The sequence below is a fragment of the Polistes dominula genome, unplaced genomic scaffold (genome assembly GCF_049000335.1).
Source record: "Polistes dominula isolate Pdom_NZ unplaced genomic scaffold, Pdom_raw_medaka contig_11, whole genome shotgun sequence".
Lineage (NCBI taxonomy): Eukaryota > Metazoa > Arthropoda > Insecta > Hymenoptera > Vespidae > Polistes > Polistes dominula.
In genome coordinates, this window is record NW_028301154.1 from 3,821,243 (window position 1) to 3,838,174 (window position 16,932).

General features: G+C 26.9%; 2 protein-coding genes across 5 annotated transcripts; both read left to right on the forward strand.

Moving 5' to 3' along the window:
• Positions 1-4,613: 4,613 nt before the first annotated feature.
• Positions 4,614-14,364, forward strand: bbx (bobby sox). 4 transcript variants are annotated; one of them, XM_015328878.2, is made up of 9 exons: positions 8,020-8,204; positions 9,167-9,367; positions 9,485-9,946; positions 10,048-10,247; positions 10,341-10,463; positions 10,544-10,651; positions 10,748-10,881; positions 10,954-11,091; positions 11,590-14,364. In XM_015328878.2, the coding sequence occupies exons 1-9, from the start codon at positions 8,169-8,171 to the stop codon at positions 11,676-11,678; spliced, it is 1,491 nt and encodes a 496-aa protein (XP_015184364.1). In that variant the 5' UTR covers positions 8,020-8,168; the 3' UTR covers positions 11,679-14,364. The 4 variants fall into 4 exon arrangements, with proteins under 4 accessions (XP_015184362.1, XP_015184363.1, XP_015184364.1 ...); XM_015328876.2 differs by lacking the exon at positions 8,020-8,204 and adding an exon at positions 4,614-5,228 and having other exon boundaries at positions 10,748-11,091; XM_015328877.2 differs by lacking the exon at positions 8,020-8,204 and adding an exon at positions 6,371-6,528 and having other exon boundaries at positions 10,748-11,091.
• A 697-nt stretch (positions 14,365-15,061) lies between these two features.
• On the forward strand, positions 15,062-16,803 carry Yippee (yippee zinc finger protein). Its single transcript, XM_015328842.2, has 2 exons — positions 15,062-15,430; positions 15,719-16,803. The coding sequence occupies exons 1-2, from the start codon at positions 15,270-15,272 to the stop codon at positions 15,903-15,905; spliced, it is 348 nt and encodes a 115-aa protein (XP_015184328.1). The 5' UTR covers positions 15,062-15,269; the 3' UTR covers positions 15,906-16,803.
• The last annotated feature ends 129 nt before the right edge of the window (positions 16,804-16,932 follow it).

Genomic DNA, 16,932 nt, shown 5'->3' on the forward strand with positions numbered 1-16,932 from the left:
ACCTTCTATCTCTCTGCCACCCCTTTCCCTGCCACCTCCTTTCAATATTCCTCAATCCCCTTTCCCCAATTGTCCTTTCATCTAATCGTTCAAAGAAAAGCATTTACGAGCAAATCGAAGATGGCGGATGGATAAAAGACAAGGACTCATTCTTTACCTAACCTTTCATCTTGGGGTTCTAATCCGAAAAGAAAATAAATCCCTTCCAAAAAAAGAAAAAAAGAAGAAAAGGAAAAAAAAAAGGGGGAAAGAAAAGTTAGAAGAAACCATAAAAACTATTCTAAATGTAAGACGTGATTTCACGCTTCAGAATCCCCAAAACTTCGATCTTTTACTTTTCGCAATTTCATCCCCCATTTTTTTTTCTCTTCCCCTTTATATTCTTTCCTTTCTTTTGTGTTTTGTTTGATCATTTATTAGTTCCTTATTCTTTTTTTTTTTGTTCTCTCTATCTTCTTCTATCGTATTATCGAAGAATTACGTATTGAAAAAGATCAAAAACTGTTGTACATATATAAAAGTTAATTTGATTTAATATTCCTTGAGAGAGTAATTTTGATCTTTGTTAGAAGTTTCTATTAAAAGATGGCAAGAATATTAATCTTATTATTTCATTTCTTTTTTTTTTTTTTTTTAACTGAATAAAATTGGGGAAAAGATTTTGTAAAAGTTTGAAGAGGGGAGAGGAAAAGAAAAGAAAAATTGTATGAATGTGAAGTATGATCAGATAATTCGTTTAATTAATTTTTTTAACACCCTTCTTTTACCACACCAATCCACCTGAACCACTACCCCTCCCCCTCTCGACCTTCTCAAGACTGCTATTATAAAAAATATCTATCTGATCGATGAAATAACTCGTAAAATTCAACGGGAAGACTATAAAAAGAAATGCTCAATGAAATTTTCTAACGTTGGTTGGGGATTTACGATGTTCCTTCGTTCCATTTAACAAACGAAGTGAAAAAAAAAAAAAAAAGAAAAAAAAAATGTACACGCGGGGAAAAATACAAAATGCAAACGAAACGAATGAACATTCAACGATCATATTTTTGTACATTAATATTACTTTCAAAGTAATATTGTATAGTTGTAATTTGGTTAAAGTAGTATCATCCATTTGGTTTATTTAACTCGGTTAAGATCTATTGCAATCCCTTGAAACAACTCAATATTATTATAACAATTTTCGTAAATTTGATCTGTTTTATTTTTGTTGTTGTTCCAGTTTTGATTAGGGTGATAACTTATAATGGAATGTTGGGAAAAAATAAAAGCATACTTTGATAAATGATCAATCAAATATGATTGTCTGTTGAACTCTCTCTCTTTTAGCTAAGATTTATTTACTATATATTATCTATATCTCTAGTTTGACGTGTCCATTTCATAAGTACAATGTTTAATGTTAGAAAAATAAAGAAAGAAAAAATGAGAAAGAATCAGGGAGAATGTGGAGGATGGAGTGTGGTGAGAAAAAGAGAGGAAGAAAAAATAATATTTAAGATTCGAGTGAGAGACTCGTAAAAGAAATAAAAAATGAATTATCCAGAATAAATAGTAAGATCGTTGTAATAATTCATTTTCCTTTTTTTTTCTAATGAAAATAGTCAAATTTAGATTTTGATAAATTAATCAAGATTAATCATAACCTGATCGTAATCGAGTTATCATAAATGGAACGCAAATAGATCTAAATTAAAAGTTTATTAAATAGCAGAGTTTTAAATATATAAAAATTAGAATACAAAGTTATTTCATATTGTTCTAATTTTGCATAATAATGATTAAAAATGGAAAGTTAAAGTAGAAGATAAAAGAAGGATAAAAAAAAAACCGAAATTCATTAACTAGTCGTCTTGTTAGGCAGCTACATTCAACGAAATTCAAAACTGTTCCATGCGTGGGTTATAAAATGTATTTCATGTCGAGTAAGAAAGATAAAATAATTCAGAAAGGGCGGTAGGGAGGGTAAGAGTCTAAAGCATAAGAGAAAATCAAAAGAGCAATCAGAGAAAATGGAAAAGAGACGAATTGAATTCTGCTTCGTTTGAATTTGTAATAGTTATGTCGGAAGAACGGACAAACGGACATACAAATGGAAACATGATTTATTAAATGAGAAAAGTATGCTCGTTCGTGGTTACCAAAAAATAAAAATAAATAAAACGTAAAATGTGGATTTATACATTTCAAATTTCTAACTGACATAATAAATGAAATTAATCAAATTATTTACTATAATATTATTATATATAATATGATATTTATCAATGAAATTTATAATACTTATAGAAATTCTATGTTATATGTTAATTTATGTATTTATGTATATTTATTTAGTATGGTTTATTTCATAAATAATATGTATGTTATAAATCGTATAATCATTACCTCTATATTTTACCAGTCATTTTGAAGATATACGAACGAGTAACATTCATTTCATACAATTCCAAACAATTAGTATAATCCATATTATTATCGCTAATTAATCGTAAGTTTCACGTCATACGCAAAATTAAATTAAAACATTATGAAAATCGCTAACATTTCTATGATTATTAACTTCATTTGTCTTTTTTCTTTTGTTGTTGTTTTAATTACGATAACAAATTACGAAAAATTGTTTGAAAATAATTGAAATTTTTTGACTTATTTTTTTGGTTGCTTTTTTTTTCCTTACTTTTCTATGATCTAAAAGAAACATAAAAGATAATAATATGTAGAAATGACGAAGGGGGAAATGAAGTTTTAAAAAACCTTATTCATAAAATCTATTCAAACCATCTTTTCGTATTCCGCGGCCATAAAGGGAATCACCGTCAGTCAAATTCAGCGGAGCGTAATTTAAAGCCATTCGCAATCCTTCAACCAAAATTAACACGAATATTCTTTCCAGGTATCCGCGTCAAAAGCTAGCTAGCTAGAGCCCCCGTTGTTTCTGCTGAAAGTTAAGCCCTGTTTTTTTCTCCCCCATCATTCTCTCTTGACCCTTTTTTTTTACACTTTTTTGTTTCTTTTACTCCTTATCAATCCTATCGAACAAACAAAAATATGGAGAAAAAAAAAGAGATATTTACATCAAAGGACCGTAGAGGAAAAAGAAAAAAAAATATGGAGAAAATAAAGAGGTAAAGGAAAATAGAAGAAAAAATATTGTTGATATTGTGTTGAACGAAAACATGAGAACAATGAAGGTAGTTAGATGGTGATGGGTATGATGGTAAAACGTAATTGTATTCTGTAATACCTAGTTCAGGCTTTTTCATCGATCTCTGATGCGTGTATCGAAGGAACATTATAAGTGTATTACAGTTTTACTTTTACTCTTTAATATATGTAGTTTGCTTGTCACGTAACTTCCGATTGAAGATTCAAACAAGATGCTATTTATGAGGATGCTGCTTTTAATTTCTTCTTGTCTTATTATATTTATGCAATGTTTTATGGTATTGTTTTTTATGACGGAGAATAACAATACTAATTAAATAATAATTAGAAATATAATTTATATCCATTTATTAATGTTTACTAATGTGCTACTGATATTTGATTATACTTTGGTTCATTTTGATAGTTTAAGTTAATTCTAATTTGTTGCTAATTAATATTAAACGTTGAAATAATTAATATTTTAGATAAAGTGGTAATTTTTAATTCTATTTCAATTATATTGTTTTAAAAAATTGATGAAATTATATTCATTTAAATTTATGATCAAATATTTAACATTTAAATGTAAGAATAATTGATTGATATTGTGGATGAGAATTTAAAATTAGATAATTTATTGAATATAACTATATTTATTATTTATTTATTTGATACACCATAAATTATATTAGATTAACCCACGAAAATGTAAGTGATTACGAGTCACCTTTTAATGATCTATAAAACAAGTATTAATTTAGGTCGGTAATATAGTTTGCTGTATTAATTGGACGAATTCACGTCGGTAATAAAGTTTACCATTTTATAGAATTTACCGACCGAGTAGAGACACGTCATTTCTCTTATTAATTATTGGAAAAAATATGAATTCACGTCGGTAATATAGTTTAGTAATTTACCGACCAAGCAACATTTGTAATTCCCCTAATTAATTATAAATCAAACCTAAATTCACACGGATAGTGTAGTTTAACTGTGTCACTCAAAAGTTGATCAATTTACCGACCGCGCGTACAATTTACAATTAGTTCGAATTCATGGAATATTGTAAAGAAGACGCCACAGTTTCAAATTTCCACATTCATTTGATCTACATGACACATCCTTATCGACCTAAATCATTGCATTTGATTGCATATAAATACATACATAGCTTTGTGATAGGACAGAGAAAATACGATTATATCGTAAACAAGAGAAATCTAATTATAAGATAAGTTATCAAATAGATTCAAATAATCAATGTATTCTATTAAATATAAATTAAACTTGAAAGATCGTCGAACAAAAGTACACGAATAACGATTAAAGTTTAATAGAAATATTCCCTACAGAAACCCTTGAAGTTCTTAGAGGAACACGTGACTGGTCTGTGGCAGTGACGTTTGCAGTCTTTCTGACGTTTCCCATACAGTAAACAACTTCAGTAGAGTCTCGGTAGTAGTTCATACAACGCGTATCATTGAAATAGAAAGAAAAACTGGACATTTTTGAAATAATATTTATCAAAGATCATCGAAGTATAATTCATCTAATATAATCATACTTTCTGTCGAATATTTTAAACTTATTTTCATTAAAAAAAAATAAATCATCTTCCCACGTGGAAAAAGTGCGCACGTTGGTGGAACCAATGAGGAGGAGTCAAATAAATATCAAAATAAAAACGTATTTGAATATGACAAAGAAGAATTAGGGCTGTGCCTGAAAAAAGAAAGAAAAAGAAAAAGATGGACAGATATATTTCCAAGTGTTAGAAAGAAAGAAAAAGATAGAACGATAAATTCGATCAGAGAAAGAAAGAAAGATAGAGCCGAGCAATATCATACATATATTCATAGATACATATCTATATACATTGTGATATACATAGTTAAATATAATATATATATATATATATGCAACATATAGATAGATATATATAGATATATATAGTGTACAAGAGAAAAGAAGACAGAAGCGCCAGTGCCGAAGCTTTATCTTTATTATGCGCCGCTAAAGTGAATTGTCAAGTGAAATCAGAAATGGCTGCCAACGAACAACAACGTAAGGTGAGCATAAGCCTAAGTCCTGACAGAAGTATATTGTTTTTTTCAATGAAAATCATTCAAAATAGAAGACTAATAATAAATTAAACAATTAAGTCTAATGTGAAATCATGTTAACACATTTATACATATCAATTAAACTATTTTCCAAATTGCATTACAATAATACAAATGTAAAAGTGAATCTTTCTCATTTGACTTTGTGTCAAAAGTCAAGCGCTCACGTCGTTACATCTATCTCTCTCTTTCTCTCTCTCTCTCTCTCTCTCTCTCTCTCTCTATCTCTTTTTCTCTTACACATATTTATATACACACATACACACCTATCCATTCTCACTTTCTCTCTCTCTGTCTTTCACACACACACCCTTTCAATCTTTCTCTATGTTTATTCCGAGTAATTTTGTTGAATGAAAAAATTCAGTAAAAGTTAATCAGTATAACGAGTAGTATGACGATTAGTATGACGTTGAAGACGAGAACGTGCCAACCTTGAAACTTTGTACATTACCTACCTTTTTTCCCCGGCTAAAATCATCATTTTTCTTTTCTTTTCATTTCTTATTTTTGTTTGCAATAAATATTATAAATATAACGCGTTAATTATGTTAAAAAATTATTTCTATAATTATAATATAATATAATATACTTTTATCTACTCTATTATTGGTCCCTTCTTTTTTTATCTAAATCAATTTTTTTCCTCTTATAAAAAAATTATATTCACATATATGTTATTCTTTGTATTAATTATGAAAACATACGTGCGCGTGCGCGTGCATGTGCATGTACGTGCGCGCGTGTACGTGCATATATTATACTATATAGATATACATTTATTATTTTGTGTTAATTTCGTTAATGAAATTAACTAGTCAAAAGTAAGAGAGAGAAAGAGAGAAAGAGGGAAAATTAAAAAACAGAACGATCAAACTTATCGTGATCCTTTTCTATCTTACTATCTCTCTCTCTCTCTCTCTCTCTCACTCTCTCACTCTCGTTAGTTCGTTCTTTTCGAGACTTTCTATCTCACTCGCTCATTCGTTCTCCCACCCCCACTCTACCTACCTACCTACCTACCTAGTACCACCTCTCCATTACTCTTCTATCTCTCTCTCTCTCTTACTAGCTCTACTCCCACTTTACCTACCACCACCTCTTCTATTTTATTTCTCTCTCTCTCTCTCTCTCCCTTCTTCGTTCAGACAGTATTTACATCCAGCACGAGCAGCTGTCAGTCGCGAACGGTTTCGACGGACGGTGTCATAACTGAGGGACTTCGTGCAAAATGCGTGACGTCAGTGTGAGTTTTCGTTTTCCGTGGCGATCATCTTCCACGATGACGATCCGCACCGTCCTCTCTTTCTCTCTCTCTCTTTCCTCTCCTTCCTCTCTCTGTTAAATCCTCTTTTAGTTTCTTGTTTTTTCTCTCTCCTACTTTTTGTATTTCTCTCTATCTGTCTCTCTCTCTCTCTCTCTCTCTGTCTTTCTTTCTTTCCATATATACATATATGTGTTATATATCGCTAATGTTAATGTTTTAAAGAACACGTCTCTCTTTAAACGGAAAACGTCAGAAAATAAACTTCAACGATTTATCTTGAAATATTTTATTATTATTTTACAAAACTATAATTGTTATGCGCGAATTTTTCTGTCGATGGTGCAATCAACATATTTTCTTTCTCTCTCTCTCTCTTTTCCTCTTTCACTATCTTTTCCGTCTTCTCGTACTTTCCTTTTACATCTATCTCTATATCTATCTCTCTCTCTTTCTTCTTCTTCTTTTTCTTCCTTTTCGTCGGAATTCATCCATTACTGGAGACATGTTATAATAAATATCAAAATATATTAAATGATTCTGCTCAAGCCGAGAATTTTCTATCTTGTCACTTACATATGTTTCTATCTACCTCTCTCTCTCTCTCTCTCTCTCTCTCTCTCCCTCTCTCTCGATCTCGATCTTGTTCTATCTATCTGTCTCTTTTTACCCCCACTTCAACTTCTTTATTACTAATCGTTGCTGCTGTCGTTTATTTTTCACTCGTCGTTGGTAATAGAAAAAGGACAACGTATCTTTTCAGTTAATATTATTATTATTATTATTATTTTGATGATGATGATGATGATTATTATTATTATCTTTTTATTTTTATTTTTATTTGCATTTTTATTAATATTATTTTGTCTAAATTGTTTTTGTTTTCTTCTTCTTCTTTGCTACTATCTTTTCCCAATATTACGTCGTCCTTAAGCCGATCATACAAAAGACGAATTAAATGATACGTAAGAGAAACGTAAGAGAGAGAAAGAGAGAGAGAGAGAAAAGAGAGAAAGACAAACAGGCAGACAGAGATAGAGAAAAACTGGTGTATAAATGCAGTTATAAAAATAAAAAAGAAAAAAAAGAAAAAAAAGTAATATGAATATCAACATATGTGTGGATTCCATTTATGAACTATTACAAATCCTTATTTTTGTTTTCTTTTCTTTTTTATCCTATACTTATATATTTTTCTATCTATTTTTATATAAAATTTCATATTTTTTTTTTTTTTATTCCCATACACAAATATTTTTCAATATTATCAATATGTCCTGCAATTGCAACGAGCACAAACGAGAATTAATTAATTAATTTCATTATATATTAAATATATTTCTTTTTCTTTCTTTTTTTTTCTTTTTAATTTAATTTGGAGAAATTGCAATAGTCTCTCAATGCATTAGAATTCTAAATGAAAAATATCTACAAGAAGAGATGAAGAAAAATAATTAAATAAGACAGAAAGAAAAGAAAAGAAAATAAAAGGAAAGGAAAGGAAAAAAAAACTAGAAATCAGCTGGTTAACAAAATGGTTAACGTTCTTCGTTTGCTTTTTCTCATGACGCGACAATTTTATATTATGCGACATTTTAAATAAGTTTCACGAGCTTGAAACAATGGTGGACAGTGCTTCTTCGAGTGATGAAAAAAATGCAAGGAATCTTTTCTTTTATCGATTCTTTTAGTTTCTTTTTTTTATTTTTTTTTTACCTTTCCATTATGTTTTCCTTATACATATCTTTTCTTCTTTGATCTTTTTATTTTATTTTTAGTTTTACAATTAATCGTCGTCATTATTTTGTATCGTAGTCTATCATCGAGAAATAGACTTTTTTTATTGACTGTACTGATAAGTTTAAATGGCTTATCGGTACACGTAATCTTGCATCTTGCATCAGTTATTTAAGTTAAAATTAAAGTTCTTTCTCTTTGATGTCAATTTTTTCCTATTTCCTCTTATGTTTTCTTTTTATTAAATACACGTTTGTTTGTTGTCATCGTTGACAGTAGTTTGAAAACATTTTTTTTTTTATTTAATTTATTTTTATTTGTAACTTTTTCATTTCACACAAAAAGCATTAATGTTCGTGTAACGTTGAACTATTAGCTTAATCTTGAACTATTAAGCTTGTTCATTATTTGAATGAAAGTATCTATTTATTTTGAAACTATTATTAAAACATTAATATGAAATTAAAATTTGATTAAATGTGTTGTTGATAGTTTTCTTTACTTGTGTGAGAATGTTTGTACAGTAATTTATTGAATATTGGTTTTTGAGTAATAACTGATTGATTCACAATGAAAACTCTTAAACATTGTTATTAATTTTATAATACACGGATTATAAATTTGTAGCTATTTAATAATGAATAAAGAGTTATTGTTATGTCTATGATAATATTAAAGAATAATCTTAATTTTGATTGATGAATAATCAAAAGCAAATATTTTATACAATTTATTAGATAATGCTTTATCAAGCAATGAATTATTTGTAGAAAATGAATGGTTTTTTTCCAATCGGTGATATATTATTTGATACAACGATGACACATAGATTTGACTGAAGATATTATTATTGAATTATAATTAGTCTTTATTTGTAATTTAGGAACCCAAAGATTTGCGAGAACCAGCTCATCATGCAAGAAGACCGATGAACGCATTCTTAATATTTTGTAAGCGCCATAGAGGATCGGTTAGATCTGGTTTTCCACATTTAGAAAATCGTGCAGTTACCAGAGTTCTTGGGGAATGGTGGGCAACACTTAATCCGGATCAAAAACGTACCTATAAGAATTTAGCGCAAGAGGTAAATATTATAATACCTCATTTTATTATACAAATAAATAGAATAACTATAATTTAGATAAGATGATGTTTTACACATGCTTGTTATTAATATTAATATTGGTACTATAATTTTTAGTACAAAGATGCCTTCTTAAAAGCAAACCCTGATTTCAAATGGTACAAGTTACCAGCTCCTCCTTTACGTACTCTGACTACAAGACCTACGAATAAGAAACAAGAAGTAGGAAACGTGGACCAGACTACGGATAGTGTCAAATCTGAATATGAGTCTTCCGATTATATTAACTCAGATAATAAAGACAGTCAAGCTATACAGCCAGGCAAGCTTGCGGATGAATCTCAAATTGGTGGCCTTAGCTCTCTTTTTACTCCACAAAAGGTGCAATTAATAGACGAGCAAATAACAATTCAAAATGATGTTCCTGAATTAAAAGATGTAACAGCACCTAAACCCCCTAAAAAGAGAAATCCAGAGTTGATTCTTGCTCTTGAACATAAAAACGAATGTAAAGTTGATCTTTTTAATGACAACAAAAGGAAACATTCTGAATCTAATAACAATGATCAGCATACAATGGTATTAATTACATTATTTATTTAATTATGCTTATTAACGTTGCTTTACATAATATTTATATTTATATTTAATTTGAAAAATCAAAATATGATTTTTTACAGTATATAGAAAATGATAAACAAATGACCAACTCGTTCTTGGACTCAAATGCTAATTCTGAAGAAAATAATTATAGAGGTGAAAGAACGTGCAAAGGATTACGGTATCAAAAGTTTTTAGCTGAACAAATTAGGCACAATGGACCATCTGGACAAAATAATAAAAGAAAAAAGTCAACTACGTCGTCGTCGTTGTCGTATAGGTATAAAGTTGCATTCAGTAACATTGTTATAATAGTAATAACAGTTTTACATAGTAATGATAGTTTTCTAATTAAAATTATTGATATTATTAGTTCCGAAGAGCAAGTAAATGAAAGAAGAAATTCCATATCTTCCAATGTTAGTGAAAAAACTGATTCTTTGAGTAGCGAAGGTGGAAATAGTTCACGTGGTGAATTAGAACATTTAGTAGAAAGGTAAAACTTTAAATCTAAAATATTTCAATATTATTTAAATTGATTTGTAATATTAAAATAACGTTAGAATTTAATTAAAGTGCTGAAGGAAATATGGAAGCTTCTAAGCCTGAAGAAACTGAAACAGAAGGTGCAGAAAGTGAATTAGATTTTGGACCTTGGACAACACGTAAAAGATTTCGTGCTGAGTAAGTGTGATCAAATAAAACAATGATAATTGTATTATTTTCTTTGAAATATCAACAAGAACATAATAATAGAATAGATCTATTTTTGCGTTATAGGGATTTTAATTTGGAGAAAAAAATTGAAGCTTTACCTTCCTTAAGTTTAGAAGAATTTCAAGAAAAGAAAAAGCTACAGCGTATAAACAAGAAAAAAGTTTTGCAAAAATTAAATACAAATAAATGGTGCCACGGTAATTCCAATAGCGGTCAATCTAATAAACAAAATAATAAAAATAGATTACATGCTACAAATGAAATTCTAGAAGACGGTGAAAAGTCACATTTGGTAGGAAGTCAAAAAAGGAAAGCACGTAAGCAAAGTATTACTCGTAATGCAGCAGCAACGACAACGACGACAACTATTACTTCTAATATGCCTGGAAATCAAGAAATAAATAAGAGTAAGTACGATTTCATCAAAATAATATCATACATCTGGTACTATTATAATAACATTAAAGGCTCCATTAAAATTCATTGAGATATATTCTTATTTAAAACTTGTATCATTAACGATAGTAAATTTTATTTTTTATTTCTCTTTTTCTTATATTTTCTACGCTATCTTAATATTTTTATCAACTACAATATTAGTAAAAGACAATTTCTCAAAGAATTTAAATACTTTGTTGATATAATATAAAATATAATATAAACACAATATTTTGTTATCATGTTTATCAGGAAAAAGAAAAGACAAGAAAAGAAAGAGAGCCATTTAATGAATTACAAATAACACGATTCTTATTTTAAATGCTTTTTAAAATGTTTATCTTGTTCTCACATTTTACTTATATATACATATTTGATATGTATATAATATTTATGCACTTTTACTTTGACATAAATTGTTTTTTTAGTTAAGAAGAGAATTTAATTATTTTTACAAATATTGATAGCATGGTGTGCACCACCGGATCTGGAAGCATTGGCATGTCTTGCAGCAGTTGCCGCCAATAGAACAAAACTTACCAAAAATAATGCTTAACTATTGAACCCCCCGCAGTCATGCATAAGTCAAATAATTTGTGCTACAAGGAACAAGGTGTTATTAAATTTTATCATCGATATAATTTATTATCACCGCAGGATTTTTAAGGTTTCTGATATAAGTGCTATTATCATAAAAAAAAGAAAGAAAGAAAGAAAAGCAAACAAAATATGAAAAAAGAAAATATTATCAGAATATTTTTAACGTTATCATTATTATTAATATTATGGTTATTATTATTGATATGATTATTAATTATTATTATTATTATTGTTACTATTTTTAAAGATTCATTACTAAAATTATATATTCTCTTATTAATATAAACACAACCACTATAATTATTGAAAATTTCAATCACTTTAAATGTATAGAGAGGACAAAAATCAAAAACTTTTTTGATTCCATTAAATTACTCCATTATTATAATATATATATATATATATAGTGGTTGAATTAGATAATGTTTTTCATATATATAGTTTTAAAAGAAACAACAGAAAGGAGTAATAATGTTACATTCATATTTTATAAGAAGAAAAATGTTCTTTTTAAATATTTCGTTTTGTTTTGTTTTATTTTGTTAATATCATTTTTAGTTGACACGTAATTATTATTCTATATTAGTTGTATAACGTTTTCGTGTTAATTAATCTTTTATTGGGAAATATTTTGATAACGTTATAAGAAAAAAAAGAAAAAGAAAGAAAGTTACGTTGATGAGGCATTTACACAGATGATGAAAGTAAATGCGACAATTTTTATTCACGTTTCATATAATAAGATTCTTATAAACTTTATTACAAAAAGAAAATGAATATATATATATATATATATATATATATATATATATATATATATATCTTTATAAATTGTATCGTTAGAATATAAGCAAGGATATATCGTAATATGTTGCCTTTAAAAGAAAAAGAAAGAAAGAAAAAAAAAGTCCTCGGTTTATATATATATATATTATATCATAACATAAAAGATGATAAGTTATATAAAATGGGACAGATATACAGACGAGACATTTTATGTATGTACCTAAGCTGACTGAAGTATAGTACTGACTTATTGTTAGAATAAAATTCGAATAATGATGCTATTTTTCTTATATGGCGAATTAAGATGAAGAATGAAAGAAAAATCTATCGAAGGATAAGAATTTAGAATATTAATATAATATATATATAAATATTTTCACATGTCGTTGAATAATAATAATAATAATAATAATAATAACAACAACCAACAAGAATAGCAACGTAATGGCACAATCGTTGCTTTTTATTTTCAGTATCTTCTTCTCTTATTTTTTGTTTCTTTTTATTTTTTATTTTTCTTTTCAAATTTTAACTTTCATCTCTTATTTTTTTAACTATTATTATTATTATTATTATTATTATTATTATTATTATTATTATTATTATTATTCAATTGGTTTAATTTCTAAACGATTACTTTTCCCATATTAAATTTTCTTTACGTTACTGTAAAAGTAAGATGTATATAGGAATAGGTACAGTATTATGGAAAAACAAATCGATAAAAGAAAGAAAGAAAGAAAGAAAAAGAAAAAAAGATATTCTTCATGACCAGAACATCAAAAATCGATGTAATCAAATTAAATATTACATACATATATATATACATATATATATATACACACACGATATAAAATATAATATAACTCTTTGCATGTGTGTATAGGACACGTGTTACATGTAAATATACATGCTCGATGATAACATGAATGGTTGAATATCAAACGCAGAAAAGATATTAAAATTTGGAAATGTGTAATAAAATATATCTGCGATATTAAGGAACATGTACATATGCATGTAGACGTGCGATTAAATAATAAGACTATTTACGTATAAAAATATAAACAACACACACACACACACATACATACATACATACATACATACAATACATAAATACATTTATATATATATATATATATTACATATTTATAATATTTATATCGACTAATAATTATTATATTATATTTAATGTTATGGCCATGAAAATGCGACTCTGTGCTTTGTTGGAGAAAGTTAGAGATTCGTCTGTGATTTTGGCTAGAGAAATTTTTATATTTTATATTTTTCTATTGTGTTTTCTCTCTTTCTATTTCTCTATCTCTATCTTTATCTCTATCTCTATCTCTATCTCTATTTCTCACACATTCTCTCTTTTTTTTTCTCTTTCTTTCTCTCCCTCTCTTTCTCTTCCTTTTAAATCTATCTGTCTTTATATCATTTTATTTTATTGAAATTATTATTATTATTATTAATATTATTAATCCTATTATTATTATTATTATTATTATTATTATTATTAATTATTATTATTATTGAGAGATCGTTAGGAAGATTTAAATGGTGTAGAAAAATGTTAACGCAAATAAGAGAGCGTACTGATTATATTTCAAATGTGCCTTTCGAGACGAGAAGTGAATATATAACAATTAAATAATGATGACCAACAATAATACATACATATTATATATTTTTTCAATTAATTTCTTTAATCTTGCGACCACTTTTTCTGGCTTTTACATTAATAAAACGTTCCAAACTTTTCTACTTGTATTAAGTACTAATCAGTTGGTACTTTATTGACAAAGTTTGAAAAGAAAAAAGAAAAAACTCTATATATATATATATATATATATATAAGAAAAGAAAGAAATAAGTAGCCTAGGATTTAAACAACAACAACAACAAAAAAACAACAAAAAATAGGCTCTGATTTATAAAGAAATGTTATAAAAAAAAATTTGTTTTCAATTTTACTGCACAAAGATCTATGTACCTAGCTCTATATATATATATATATAAAATGAAAAAAAGAATAATAATTATTAAAAAATATATATATATATATATAATTTACATAAATATGTATACATACATATACATACGTATTTGTAACATATTGTATACCATTTATATATGAATAATAAAGATACAATATTTTGATGTAATAAAGATTATTATCAAATATCTATGTAAAATTATGTTTTTATATATATGTATATATATATATATATATATATTTATATAGAATTTCCTTTTTTTTATTATTCAAAGATAAAATTTAACATAATCTCTTAAAAAATTAAAATTAAAATTAATGTTATTATTTTTCTATCATATATGTTATTTAATACAAAAATTTGTAAATATAATATCTACAATAATTTATGTACCAAATAAATTATAATAACATTTTTAATAGATAAACAAAATAGAATGATTATTGAATATTATTATGAAATTTTTAAAATTTAAAAAAAATAACAAATCAGAGTGACGCGCCATCTGGGTTTCGAATTGGAACTAATGCTATCGTACTTGGTCAATCATATGTGCGCGAGTATATTGTCATAAGCGTGTTAAAGCAGATCACCGTATATATTTAGCGTAGTGTAAATGTGTCGAGTGTTTGGTTGCAACATCTGTATGATTATTATTATTACTCTTTGTTTGTACGTTTCGAGATATATTGAAAAATTGACCAAATATTCATAAAGTGTTATTTTTTTTTCTTCGTGATAAAAGCATACTCTTTAAAATGGGGGTAATATTTTTGGAACACATTGGTGGCACGCGTCTTTTTTCTTGCGCTTCGTGCGACACTAATTTAACAAACCGAGGACAGCTGATCAGTACTCGTTTCACTGGTGCAACTGGTCGAGCTTTTCTTTTTAACAAAGTTGTCAACCTTAATTACAGGTATTAAAGTATAACCTTATCTCTCTCTCTCTCTCTCTCTTGATATTATTATTATTTTGTATTACAACATCATTGCTATTATTAGCATTTTGTTAATTAGTAATATTTTTGATTACATAAATTATGTATATGCTTTGAGATTCATTGTTCGATGATATTTGAAGTAAGTCAAGCTTATACGATATAATAACATATAACGCTTATTAAAAATGATCATTGTTCTTTTCGCTATTTAATTCAATTATTGTTATATGAATTGATTTAATATTATTATTACATGTTGTGCAGCGAGGTACAAGATAGAGTGATGTTAACTGGACGTCACATGGTACGAGATGTAAGCTGTAAAAACTGTGATGCTAAACTTGGGTGGGTTTATGAGTTTGCGACAGATGATAATCAACGATACAAGGAAGGCCGTGTTATATTGGAACGTGCTCTAGTTACGGAGAGCGATGGAATGGGAGAAAATTAATATCACATTTCAAATAGTTTTATATATAATAATTATATATATATATACATATAAATATAAATTTAAGCAATTTTTATAGTGCACAATAGAGTTTAAGAATCTGTTATAGTTTGTTTTTTTTATAATCAGTGTAACATATAAATTATTTAGTATAAATCAATCTATTGCTGCATAAAAATGATAAACAAACACCAATATTTCTCTAACTTGTGTCAATTATCGGTATAAGTATTATTAAGCGCGTTTGTGTTTGATTTTTCTTTAATAAGTAAATTATTATATCAAGGGAAACATCAACTTTCTCATGAAATCGTAATACTAATCTTGCCAAATGTATAAATGTCAATTGAAAGGTCTTTGTAGAAAAAAAAACAAACAAGAGAAAAGAAAGAAAAAAGAATTTTTTTATTTATATATATAAATGATATCCTAATTAAATATAACGGTACAATGAAATTTTTATTAAAGACTCTTTCAAACGTTATTCATGATTTCATGATAAACGTTGAATTTCAATCTTAGTAATATGCTTCTATATTTATATTGTGTAAATAAATATTAACTAATTTTCTTTAGTAACAGATTGATCGTTCGAGACAAACTGAAAGTGGCATGAAGATTAAAATTAAAAGTGCTACAATGAAAATTGTGTTATTATTATAAGAACGTATGCAATAATAAGACATAATGTTACTGAATTAAAAATCAAAAAAGAAAAATACTATCAATAAGAACATTTTTAAGAAAATATATTAAAATAGTTGTAACAATTATAAATAAATTTTATTATATTAAATTTAAATGTAATTAAGAGAAATGTAAACGTAAGTGTGTACAATAGGGAGTGTGTGTATAATATTAAATGGCCAAACAAATAAATAATATCATTTAAATTGTATCATTTTTAAATATGTGTTAAACATATTAACGATAGTCTTTAAATATACTAGGCTCATATACGTTCACACACATGCATAAAGAAAAGATTTCTAAATTAAATGTAAAGAGAAAAACAAGCATAAAGGGG

Excerpts from the sequence above, each read along its gene's own strand:
- bbx (XM_015328875.2), top strand. The coding sequence starts at position 8,169 with ATGGTGGACAGTGCTTCTTCGAGTGATGAAAAAAAT. Across the intron at positions 9,947-10,047 it reads ACAATGATCAGCATACAATG|TATATAGAAAATGATAAACA; the intron begins GTATTAATTACA and ends GATTTTTTACAG. Across the intron at positions 10,652-10,747 it reads CGTAAAAGATTTCGTGCTGA|GGATTTTAATTTGGAGAAAA; the intron begins GTAAGTGTGATC and ends TTTGCGTTATAG.
- Yippee (XM_015328842.2), top strand. The coding sequence starts at position 15,270 with ATGGGGGTAATATTTTTGGAACACATTGGTGGCACGCGTCTTTTTTCT. Across the intron at positions 15,431-15,718 it reads GTTGTCAACCTTAATTACAG|CGAGGTACAAGATAGAGTGA; the intron begins GTATTAAAGTAT and ends CATGTTGTGCAG.